At 63.4% G+C, this 11,740-nt stretch overlaps 1 protein-coding gene across 1 annotated transcript in view; it reads left to right on the top strand.

Annotated features, from left to right (window-relative positions):
• MYO15A (myosin XVA) overlaps window positions 1–11,740 on the top strand; it is a 58,062-nt gene that overhangs the window by 24,946 nt on the left and 21,376 nt on the right. Inside the window, 25 exon segments of the mRNA XM_014446198.2 lie at window positions 46–171; window positions 853–930; window positions 1,522–1,670; window positions 1,787–1,832; window positions 1,949–2,073; window positions 2,483–2,600; window positions 2,900–3,075; window positions 3,543–3,627; window positions 4,292–4,345; window positions 4,439–4,520; window positions 4,603–4,733; window positions 5,202–5,297; window positions 6,166–6,401; window positions 7,702–7,883; window positions 8,161–8,233; window positions 8,426–8,617; window positions 8,882–9,042; window positions 9,139–9,233; window positions 9,727–9,841; window positions 10,035–10,102; window positions 10,174–10,251; window positions 10,383–10,563; window positions 10,652–10,784; window positions 11,043–11,148; window positions 11,298–11,370. Coding sequence (XP_014301684.1) covers window positions 46–171; window positions 853–930; window positions 1,522–1,670; window positions 1,787–1,832; window positions 1,949–2,073; window positions 2,483–2,600; window positions 2,900–3,075; window positions 3,543–3,627; window positions 4,292–4,345; window positions 4,439–4,520; window positions 4,603–4,733; window positions 5,202–5,297; window positions 6,166–6,401; window positions 7,702–7,883; window positions 8,161–8,233; window positions 8,426–8,617; window positions 8,882–9,042; window positions 9,139–9,233; window positions 9,727–9,841; window positions 10,035–10,102; window positions 10,174–10,251; window positions 10,383–10,563; window positions 10,652–10,784; window positions 11,043–11,148; window positions 11,298–11,370 — 2,959 coding nt within the window.

The raw sequence follows: 11,740 nt of genomic DNA on the forward strand, positions 1-11,740 counted from the left end.
GGTGCCAGGCCCCCTGCCCACCCACTGAACCCTGCCTGCCCCCAGGCCACAGACCACACATTTCTGCAAAAGTGCCATTACCACCATGGCGCCAACCCGCTCTACTCCAAACCCAAGATGCCATTGCCCGAGTTCACCATCAAGCACTACGCAGGCAAAGTCACCTACCAGGTGAGACCCCAGGCAGCCCTCCTGGCCTCCAGCGCCACAGAGCCCTGATGTTGGAGGCACAGAAGCACATGGGCTCCAGACACTCCCACCCGATTCCAGTTCTGGCCCTGCTGACCCTCGGCTGTGTAATCTTGGGCCAATCACCTGGAGGTACCTCTCGGAGCCTCAGTTTCCTCACCTGGAAAATGGGGATAGTAACAGTGTCCATCTCATGGGTGTGAGAGGCCTGGGGCTCAGGTGGGTTTGATGAAGAGGAGCTATTATCAGTAGCAGATCACCGGGGTAACGCTCATTGCTCTTATCTCGGGCACATTCCTGCCCCGGTATTGTCTTGGGCCAAGATTCTAAGCCTCTGTCCCCATCTGGGCCGCATTTCCCTCATCTGCAGGACGCGCACAGGACAGCGTCCTCCACTGAGGATGGGGCTAGACCGGGGCTAGTCATGCAAAGGGGGCCAGTCCTGGGAGTGGGGAGGGTCGGGGACAGGAGGGGGGGACCATAGCAGGGGGAGGGGTCCAGTCCCTTCCAGGACAGACAGGGAGACAGTGGGCTGGAGGTGCAGGGCCAGTGTCACCCGAGGGCTGCCGCGAGGAAGGAAGAAGATGGTAGTAGGCGGCTGACGCACCCAGGCTGCATGGGGGAAGGGCTCAGCCCCCGCTGCCCGGCCATCCCCCTTCCCAGGTGCACAAGTTCCTGGACAAGAACCATGACCAGGTGCGTAAGGACGTGCTGGACCTATTTGTTCGGAGCCGGACACGGGTGAGCAAGCCTCCCCTCCCCGGTCCTGGCCCTGCCCCAGAGCACCCAGCCCACAGCCAGGCCATTGTCCGCCAAGAAAGGGGAGGTACCGTAGCTCCATCCCAACCCTAACCCCACACCCACCCAGCCTTGCCTTGCCCTGTGCTTTCTCCGTTCCTGGCCCCGCCCCGTAAAGGGCTACGCCCCTGGCTGGCCCCCAGGTCTCTCCCCTGCCTCTTCCTGGTCAGCCCGGGTCAGCCCGCCCAGCCTGGGCCCATCCCCACCTCCATCTGCTTGATGAGTGGTTCTCCCGTCCTATTCTCTGCCACCTCCCCGCTCTGGGACTCCATTTCCTCATCTGTCAAATGGGCACCCCCTCCTGCGGTCATCCTAGGGTTCACGACCATGCGCCCAGTTAGTGCCCATGTGTCCCCCAGAAAAAGAAGTCAGCTGACCCCGGGGCCGGTCCCTTGGGTTAGTTCTCTGGTGCTTCTTGGTCTGGAGACTTGACTCCTTTTGTTCTCTCGCTTTCTCTCTCCCTCTTCGTTTCTCTCCTTGTCTGTCTCTTGGTTCCTACCTCTCCCTCTTGGTGCTCTGACCATGCCTGCCCAGGTGGTGGCCCGCCTCTTCTCCAGCCATGCCCCCCAGGCTGCCCCTCAACGCCTGGGCAAGAGCAGCTCCATCACCCGCCTCCACAAGGCCCACACCGTGGCAGCCAAGTTCCAACAGTCGCTCCTGGATCTGATCGAAAAGATGGAGAGGTGGGTGTGGCCGGTGGGCGGGACCTAGCCTCCCCGGCGACCCTGCGACCCTCCACCCTCCGGGATAAGCACCTCCTTCCCTGGGGCCTCACGCTGCCTCCCCTGCCCTTGACCAGGTGTAACCCCTTGTTCGTGCGCTGCCTGAAGCCCAATCACAAGAAGGTGCGTGATGGCCGAGGTCCTCGGAGAGAGCCCTCTCCCCGTGCTCACGCGGGCCCGCCCAGCACGGCGACTTGGCGTTGCCAGTGCCCTTTGCACACGGCGGGTCCTCCCCACAGGAGCCAGGCCTCTTTGAGGCAGATGTGGTCATGGCGCAGCTGCGCTACTCCGGGCTGCTGGAGACCGTGCGGATCCGCAAGGAGGGCTTCCCGGTGCGGCTGCCTTTCCAGGCGTTCATCGACAGGTAGCCAGTCACCCGCCTTCGCTCCACAGGCCCGGGCAGAGCAGGGCTTGCCATGCACAGCTGCTCGGGTTGTGCACAGACCACGTGCCAGCTGTTGTCTGGCATATGTCTTGGTCGTTTTGCAGTTTTTCACAGTTTTAATGTGTTGATTCCAAAGAGAAACATTTTTAATCGTGATTAGGACAAGCTTCCAGCAGATGGCAGTAAGGGGTCTTGTTCTGCTGAATCCCTTTCCACATGTCCTGGCACCTAGAAGTAGGGAGGGAGTGCCCTCTGACGAGAAGACACTGAGTGGAGCCCCTGCGGGGGCGGGGGGGCCTCCTGGAGACGGTGGGGATGGTGACTGGCAGCCTGGCGGGCAGCTGGGGCAGCAGGTCCCACAGCCCCAGGCGCAATTTGGGCCCTGCAGGTACCGCTGTCTAGTGGCCCTTGAGCACAACCTGCCAGCCAGTGGGGACATGTGTGTGTCCGTGCTGAGCCGCCTGTGCACAGTCATGCCAAACATGTACCGCGTTGGCGTCAGCAAGGTGAGTCCCACCCACACGCAGTCCCTGGAGGGCTCAGGTTCAGGGGCTTCAGAACCGAGCCCGTGGGCTCAGGACTGTCCCCAAGGCAGTCCAGTGGAGCTTGGTGAACGGAATGCCAACCCCACTCCGGACCTTGCTCAGGCCGCTCCCGCTGCCTAATGCGCCCTCAGCTTGCTTCCATCTCTCCAAACCCAACCCCTCCCCTGCCCTGGCTGTTCTGTCTCCGTGGACTTCCGGAGAGGGAGGGCCTGAGTCCAGTCACTGCCCTGACCGGCTCAGCACCTGCCTCCTCTGCCCAGCTCTTCCTTAAGGAGCACCTCCACCAGCTCTTGGAGAGCATGCGGGAGCACGTCCGGAACCTGGCAGCCCTCACCCTGCAGCGCTGCCTCCGTGGCTTCTTCATCCAGCGCCGTTTCCGCTCCTTACGCTGCAAGATCATCCTGCTGCAAAGCCGAGCCCGAGGCTACCTGGCCAGGTGCAGCCACTAGGGCAGGACTAGGGAGCCCTGGGCAAGGCTTGGGAGAGGCTAAGCCTGAACTGAGGTGGTCAGCTCCCTGTTCCTGGAGGCATGCAAGCTGAGAGTGGGAGCCTCTGCTGGAAGGATGATCAGATTCTCTGTTTCTGCTTTTGGATGCCCTTCCGTCCCACCCTCTGGCCCTTGTAACTGGTGGGTGGGCATCCATCCAGCCAAGAAGGACCCCACCCTGCATCTCAGGGGCCCTGGGATTCCAACCTAATGGGATCTATGTGGTCCGAGTGGTTGAATCCGGGCTCGGACCTTAGCCAGTTCTTGCCCCCCATCGAGCTCCTTTGCTTGGTGCCAAAGGGCCCCAGAGTGAAGTGTGGCACCAAGGCCAGGCTGGCACAGGTATCTCTGCCCCTTGTTTATCCATGACCCCCCCACCACCACCGCCGCGACACTCCTTTCCTCCCTACCCGCAGGCAGCGGTATCAGCAGATGAGAAAGAGTCTGGTGAAGTTCCGGTCCTTAGTGAACACATACGTGAGCCACCGGCGCCACCTCAAGGTGCAGGCCTTCCCCTGGCCCTTCTCCCGGAGCCAGGCCTGTCCTGTCTGGGTCCAGGGAGTGGCAGAGATGGGGAGGGGGCACTTAGCTCCCAGGAGGAGACTGTCTTGGGTTCGAATCCCCGCTCTGCCACTCGCTAGCTGTGTGATCTCGGCCCCACTCCAGCCTGACCTCCCGTCTTCCCCTGAGGCTGCAGAGGGTGAAATGAATATTGCACTGAGGTTTCCTGGTGTGGGCTCACTGTGGGTCTTCAGTAATTGGGTCCGATTAGATTGTGCACCTGGACCAGCACTGAATACGGTTTGCTCGTACCTTGATGCCAACCTTGGCCTGTTGTCACATAAACCAACACCAGACAAATGTAACGCCGAGCACCGAAGAACTGCACGGCTGTTCCTGAAGGTTCTGTGGGTGACGAGCCGTCTGCCTTTCCCAGGATTCCTCCTCTGCCCTTTGCCTTGTCTCTTTCTTGCTCTCTCTTTCTTCCTTGCCCTCCTGTTTCTCTGGCCACCCCTCTGCCTCCCTCCATCTGTGAGGTGCAGTCGCCTCCAGAAATCAGGCAAGCTGACCCCTTGCTTCCCTGCTGGCCGCCCTGTGTGAGCTGGCTCGGCCTGCCAGGGCCTCTGCCCGCCATTCCCTGCCCTGACCACCTGCTCTCCTGCAGCTGAGGGCAGAGCGGAGGCTCCGGGTGGAGGAGGTGCGGCTACGGGAGCAGGAGGTGGGTGCGGGGTCTGGGTGGCAGAGGGGACAGGAGGGGAGGACGGCAGGTGGGGGTGTGGCAGGCCCTCCCCTCACCACGCTGTCCCTCCAGGAGCTGAGCAAGCGGGAGGTGGTAGCTGTGGGACACCTGGAGGTGCCAGCAGAGCTGGCTGGGCTCTTGCGAGCAGTGGCAGGTACACCAGTGCTGCACGTGTGGTGGGAGTGGGCACAGGTGGGCAAGGGAGCCAGGCACCTCGTGCCTTCTTCTCTCCACAGGCCTTAGGCCAGCCCAGATGCCCCGGGTGGCCCCTGTCCGGACTCCCCGGCTCCAGGCCGAGCCCCGTGTCACACTGCCCCTGGATATCAACAACTACCCCATGGCCAAGTTTGTCCGGTGCCACTTCAAGGTAAGGGCTGGCAGGGGCCCAAGCAGCCCAGCCAATGGGCACAGATCAATTAGAATTGATGCTGTCCACAGCTCGGGGCGGTTCCTGTCCGGGCCCTGAGGGTCGGGTATGAGCTCCCCCTACAGCTGCTGGGTCAGGAGCAGCCTGGAGCCCACGGGGGCCTGGAGGGGAGGCCCCAGGGGCTCGGGGAGCAGCCATTTGCCAGCCAGTCTGGAAAGATGTCAGAAATGTAACAGTCAGTGGAGCCACAGCTCGCCATCCCTGCTTTAACTTTCTGTCCCTCAGAAAGGGCCTAGATGGGGCTGAGACTGTCTCTACCACCGACTCACTGAGGGCTGGTGTCTGCCCCCTCCAAGCCTCAGTCTCCCCTCTACACACTGGGGGCAGGGGCATTTGTGCTCTCAGCTGGCGCAGAGCAATGGACCCAGATGTGCTGGCTCTGTGCCCATGTGTCTGCTGTGCCCCCAGGAGCCTGCCTTCGGGATGCTGACGGTGCCCCTGAGGATGCCCCTCACTGGGCTGCCAGTAGAGCACCACGCGGAAGCCGTGAGCATCTTCAAGCTGGTACGGGCCTGCCCGGGCCGCCTTGGAATCCGTGGCTCCTGCGCTTGAGGCCGGCCAGGGGGCTCTCATCCTCCGGACCCATCCATGAGCCAAAGCCCCGAGCCACGCCTCTTCCTTGGAGGAGGTTTCTGTCAGGGGTCTGGCCACCTCTCTGATGGAGCTCTGGGGACTGGGCTTTCTCCTCCCAGCCATCGTCCCGGTAACAGGACGTTCCCAGGGACAACGCGAACAGATCCGGGTTCTCTCCTCAAGGGCTCCCTAGGCTGAGAGAGGAGGCACGGCACACCTGGCTAGTGACCGCCAGTGTGCACAGGGAGGCAGGGCGGCTGGCAGGCCAGGCAGCGCCCCTACTCCCGTCCTGGCTCAGGCTGAGAGCTTGCTGGAGGAGGGGCATTGAGCTAGAGGAGGAGTCAGACTCTCCCAGCCCCGGCTGTGGAGGAGGCACATAGAGGAGAGGAAATCCATGTGGTTAGAACAGAGAATCCATCCAGAGAGCAAAGGCAAGAGGGGTCTGGAGCTCAGATTTATCCCAAGGCGATGGAGCGAGGAGTGCGCCTCCATGGAGGGGATGTGGCTGGATATATGGCCCCTGGAGTCTGAATGGGGTTGGAGGCCAGGGGTGCTGGGCGGGGATGGGAGCTATAGAAGGTTCCTGAGCAGGAGAGAAAGCCAGCATGGATGTTGGATCCTGACTTTTTCCCAGGGCTGGAGTGAACTGCCTGGTCATTTGGTGTAGGATAGAGCTATTATATTGTGATGGGGGACTTTTATGTGGACAGGGGCACGGGAAGGACGTGTGAGGGATGCATGGGGGTGGGAACCCGGCAGGAGCAATGTTCCGAGGCCCAGGAGTCTGTCTGTGGCCCAGGTCCTGCGCTTCATGGGTGACCCCCACCTGCACGGTGCCCAGGAGCACGTCTTCGGGAACTACATTGTGCAGAAAGGGCTGGCAGTGCCCGAACTCCGGGATGAGATCCTGGCACAACTGGCCAACCAGGTGTGGCGCAACCCCAGGACCCACAACGCCGAGCGGGGCTGGCTCTTGCTGGCTGCCTGCCTCAGCGGCTTTGCACCTTCCTCGCGCCTCAACAAGTACCTGCTCAAGTGAGTGGATCGGGGTGGGGCTAGGAGGGGACAGGGACGCTGGCACCGGGCCGGGGTGCGATGCTAAAGGTCAGGCCAGGGGTGAGGTCTCTGCGTGGAAGCTGGACTTACTGTGCAGCGTAGGAGTCACGTGAGATTGGAAAAGGACTTGCAGGGCACGGTGGGTGCAAGACCAGGGTGTGGAGAATTGGAATGGAGGCGTGGACCTCTCACATCATCGGGATGCGGGGCGGTGGTTGGAAGTACAGACTCTGACGGTCTGTGTTCAAGCCCAGCTCAGCCGTATCAGCTGTGTGACTGGGCAAGTGGCTTTACCTCGCTGAGCTCAGTGTCTCCGTGTAAGATGAGGATGAGAATAGGGCTCCACAGGATCTGAGAGGACATGTGGGATGAATGCTTAGGACAGGAGCGCGGCGAGTGCTGTGTGAGGACACCCGTCAGCCCCGGGGGAGGAGGGCCAGTGTCACCCACCGGGGGGTCAGGATGACGGGCAGGGAAAGGCGCTCAGGCAGGCCCTGGGTGCAAAGTCTACTAGTAGTTGTGACACTCGCCTGCTGTAGGACCCGGGATAAGTCATGGCTCCTCTCTGAACCTCTTCCCTCACCTATAAGTTAGGGGTGGTAACCGGACCCGCCTTCCGAGTGGCTGTGAGCTCAGAGTACAGAGGTGCACAGGCCACGTGCAGGGGGGGCGGCTCACTGCTCAGCCGTGTGGCAATGGGACAGGGCCACTGCCTGTCCAGGGCTTCCTGTGGGCACAGCTCTAGGTTCTTTCTTGTGGCCACTATGGACCCGCTCCACCGCGGCTCCTGGCCAGGCACCCCAGCGGTTGGGAGTGGAGCCAGGCATGCGGAATGCCTGCGGCCGGCAGGAGTCAGCTCGGGGGTCCTGGGCCAGGTTGAAACCTCACAGCCGTCTCAGGATGGGTGAGAACCTGGCAGCAGGCTCAGGGCGGGTGCAGCTGGGGTCCAGGTGGAAGTGGGGGAGCGCCCCTCGTAGTCCCTTTCCTGCCCACAGAGTGCTGCAGACCCCGCCCTGTCAGTGACATGTCACTCTGACAGCTTAGGTGGGCCGACCTGGGACCTCTTCGGCCGTATAACTCTGCTGGTTTGAAATACTTTGGGGCTAGCCTGGTACCCTTCTTTTTCAGCCTAGCCTGGGAGCTCTGGGGTAGCCTGGCCTTCTCATTCTCACCTTAAAGCTCTGGCTAGCCTGGGCCTCCCTTAAACTGGCTGCGGAATCTTCCCCAACTGGGGCCAGCCTCAGCTCCCCTCATCCTGGCTCTCACCCCCACCCGCCAGGTTTGTGTCTGATTACGGGCGGAATGGCTTCCAGGCCGTGTGTCAGCATCGCCTCATGCAGGCCATGGGCCGGGCCCAGCAGCAGGGCCCTGGGGCTGCCCGCACCTTCCCTCCGACCCGGCTCGAGTGGACAGCAGCACAGGAGAAGGCCAGCATGGCTTTGGATGTGGGCTGCTTCAACGGTGAGCTGCCCGCCCCGCCCCGCTGCCTGCCCTCCTTCAGGCCTCTGCCCTGGGCCAGGAGAAGCCGGGGAGGGGTGCCTGCTGGGCGTGGCCCTGGAAGGAGGGCTTGGTGTGCATGGGGGGTGGACCTGGAATGTGGGAGAGGAGCCGGGGCAGAAGATGCAGACCCAGGACCCTGGGCAAGAGTGAGAGGCCTGAGCGCAGGCAGCAGGCAGGAAGCAGCAGAGCGGGGCCAGCTGCCGACCTCCCAGGCTGAGCTGCGCCTGCTCTTGTCCAGGCGACCAGTTCTCCTGCCCGGTACACTCCTGGAGCACGGGGGAGGAGCTGGCCGGGGACATCCTGAGGCACAGGTCGGCTCCTGCACGCCCTGCCCAGCTCACCAGTGCACCTGGGAAGAGGGGAGGGAGGGGCAGGAGGCCAGATTCTCCAACCCCCCGGGGTCCCCCCTGGGCATGCTGGGGTCCGCTCCTATCCCGGAGTCTCCCCAAGTGGTACCTCTTGGCTTCGTCCCTCCTTCATGTCCCTTCGTACGCTGTCCCCAGGGGGCTGGTGGACGGCTGGCGGGGCTGGACGGTGGCCATGAAGAACGGGGCCCAGTGGGCGGAGCTGGCCGGCCACGACTACGTGCTGGACCTGGTGTCAGACCTGGAGCTGCTCAGGGACTTCCCACGGCAGAAGTCCTACTTCATTGTGGGTGCAGAAGGGCCCGTGGCCGGCAGAGGAGGCCCGAGAGCGTAGGTGGCTACCTGGGCCCCCACAGGTGGCCTCTCAGCACAGGACTGCCCCTCTGGCTGCTGAGAGAGACTGAGGTCTGGACTTAAGCTTCGAGGTTCTCATGGAGGTGGGGCTGACCAAAGGGTCCCGCCTTTAAAGAGACAGTCACTCAATTCCAGAGTCCTGTGCAGAGGAGATTGGGTGGAAGGGGGTGGGGGTGGGGGTGGCCTGGGAGGCCGTGGGTCTCTCTGGGATCAGATGCTCCATGTTCCCCTTACCCACAGGGTGTTTGGGAACAGCTGGGACTCAGATGAGGACACGCCCACTAGGCCCCAACCACGGGGGCACATGCCCAATGTGGCTGACGCCAACGGGTACTGCAGCCCCCATGAGGACAGCACAGATGGGGAGACTGAGGCCCAGAGAGGTACAACAACCCACCCAGGTCGGCCAGCAGGGCCGCTGTCTCTGGTGGGGAAGGCCCTGGGGCTGGGGGGGGGGGGCATCAGCAGGAGAAAACGTGATGTGTCCCCCCTGCCAGGCCTGGACAGCCCTGGAGAGCCTGCTGTGTCCCACAAGGGCCTGGACTGCTACCTGGACAGCCTCTTCGACCCCGTGCTGTCCTGCGGGGATGCGGTAGGGATGGCTGGGGTGTTTGCAGGCAGCAGGCATGGCGTGCACATACCAAGTCATACACATCCACGGGGGACACAGCGGGCCATGGGGTGTCATGGGGACCCAGCGAAGGAGGAGGGTGTCCTCTCGGCTGGAGACCCCCTGGAGAGAGGCTCAGACCTCCCGTGTCCTGTGGGATCCAGCCCCCTCAGGCACCCTGCTCACGCTGAGAACTCCCAGGAGCCCCTCGGGGCATGATGTGTAGCCCTGAGCAGGGCGTAGCCCCTCTTTGAGCCTCATTTTACTCCTCCGTGAAAGGGGTGGTCACTTGGGAGCTTGCAAGGTGGTGGGAGGACTGAGTGTGTGCGTGAGGGCAGAGGCTGGGCACACAGCAGGCGCTTGGCCAGTGGGAGGCCCCTGGGACGGAGGCGGAGGCTGGTGTCAGGTGCCCGTTGCCTTGGAACCGGGGGAGGCCAGCAGGGAGGCAGCCACTCGAGCCAGCTGCCGCCCCCAGGACCTGGAGAAGCCGACAGCCATTGCCTATCGCATGAAGGGGGGAGGCCAGCCTGGTGGCGGCGGCGGCAGCAGCACTGAAGACACTCCCAAGAGACCCCCAGAGCCAAAGCCAAGTCAGTGCCTGCCCGGGGTTGGTTCTAGGGTTGGGCGAGGCTGGGTCCGCTGGTCCTCCGGGCTCCCTCCCGTGCTAACATGGAGGCGGCCACGGGCAGGGTGGAGGGGAGGCAAGGGGGCAGGTGGTAGGAAATTCCCGTTTCCCTCACTCCTACGCCTTGGGATCTGCGCCCTCTGCCCGGCTCCCTGAAGTCCCAGGCCTGGACGCCTCCACATTGGCCCTGCAGCAAGCTTTCATCCACAAACAGGCCGTGCTGCTGGTGCGTGCGAGGGGCCTGGGAGGGGGGTGCCTGGAGCGGGCCTGCCTGGTTACACCCCCACCTCTCCTCAGGCCAGAGAGATGACCCTGCAGGCCATGGCCCTCCAGCAGCAGCCCCTGAGTCCTGCCCCAAGGCCCTTCCCCCCCGAGGTGAGCCTGGCCTGCCCAGGGCATCGCCGCACCTCGCGGAGCCTGGACCCCACCCCGTCCTGGCAGACACGGGGGCCCAGAGAGCAAGCTGGTGTGTCCGGGGAAGCTCACCTCACACCTGCTCTCTGCAGAAGCCCCAAGCCCCCCGAGGCACGGCCAAAGCTCGCGGGCACGAGACCCCCGGTCAAGCTGTGCTGCTGCGCCCCACTCCGAAGCCCGTGGCCCCCGCCCCTCCGGCCAAGGCCCCCAGGCCGCCCCTCAAGCCTGTGGCCGCCCCCATTCTGGCTCAGGATCGGTCTTCTCCAGAAACCAGTGAGTGTCCTGTCCCTGCTGGGCTGGTGGGGGCGGCCTCCCAGGCTGGACTGGGAGGTGTGGTCTCACTCCGCCCCCTGGCCCACAGCTTTGCCCTGCCCCGAGCTGGTCCGGTACTCCACACTCAACTCGGAGCACTTCCCGCAGCCCACGCAGCAGATCAAGAACATCGTCAGGCAGTACCAGCAGCCGCCCCAGGGGGGCCAGCCCCAGGCCCTCAGGTCAGCTCTGCCCCGGCCTGCAGGCAGCTGCCTCCTCCCTGGGCCCGGTGCCAGCCACGGTGCCAGCCATGTGACGGGAGGAGCCTGTTTATGCAGATGCTCCCCAGGACCCCCTCCCGGGCAGAGGGCGGCCCAGGCTGCTTTCTAGGCTGCGCTGTGAGAACCTGTGGGTTCTCATTGACAATGATGGGTTGGTGGAGAGGGTCCTTCCTCTCGGGGCTTGTGATGGGGAGAGGAACTCGGTGTCCACCCCCCCAGGAAGGACTGCGGGAGGGTGTTCGTGAAGCGGCCAGACCCCCACGAGGAGGCCCTGATGATCCTGAAGGGCCAGATGAGCCACCTGGCGGCAGCACCTGGCACGCAGGTGAGGGCAGGGGCTGGCCGTGCCCAGGCAGGATGAAAACGGGGGCCTCCAGGGAGCCTCGGAAGCCAGCTGCCCCTAAAAGGCATGGCCCTGCTGCTGCTTCCTCCCCGGCCCTGCGCCCCCTGAGCACTCTCTTTGGGGCGGGGCAGGTGCCCAGGGAGGCCGTGGCCCTGGTGAAGCCAGTGACCAGCGCTCCAAGGCCGTCCATGCGACCCACTCCAGGTGAGGAGCCAGGAGAGAGGGAGGGCGGGAGGGACAGAGGGCAGGTGTCCACGTGTGAGCACAGGTGTGTGTCTGCATGTCCGTGGCATGCGTGTCCATGTCCCGAGCCCGTGTGGACATACTGTGTGCACATCTGTACAATTACATTAGCACTTAAATGACACTGATCCAGGCCAGGCCCACCCTGGCCTTACTAAGTCTGCACTACACCCTGGACACAGGACCATCTGTACCTCCAGGTGTTACAGATGGGGAGACAGGCCCAGAGAGCTTAAATGACTTGCCACAATCACACAGCTGAAAGGTGTGTTAGACCAGGGGTCTACATCCAGGCCTCTGACACCGCAGTTGGAGCCCTCACCTCTACATC

Source organism: Myotis lucifugus, unplaced genomic scaffold (genome assembly GCF_000147115.1).
Source record: "Myotis lucifugus unplaced genomic scaffold, Myoluc2.0 scaffold_513, whole genome shotgun sequence".
NCBI classification, from domain to species: domain Eukaryota; kingdom Metazoa; phylum Chordata; class Mammalia; order Chiroptera; family Vespertilionidae; genus Myotis; species Myotis lucifugus.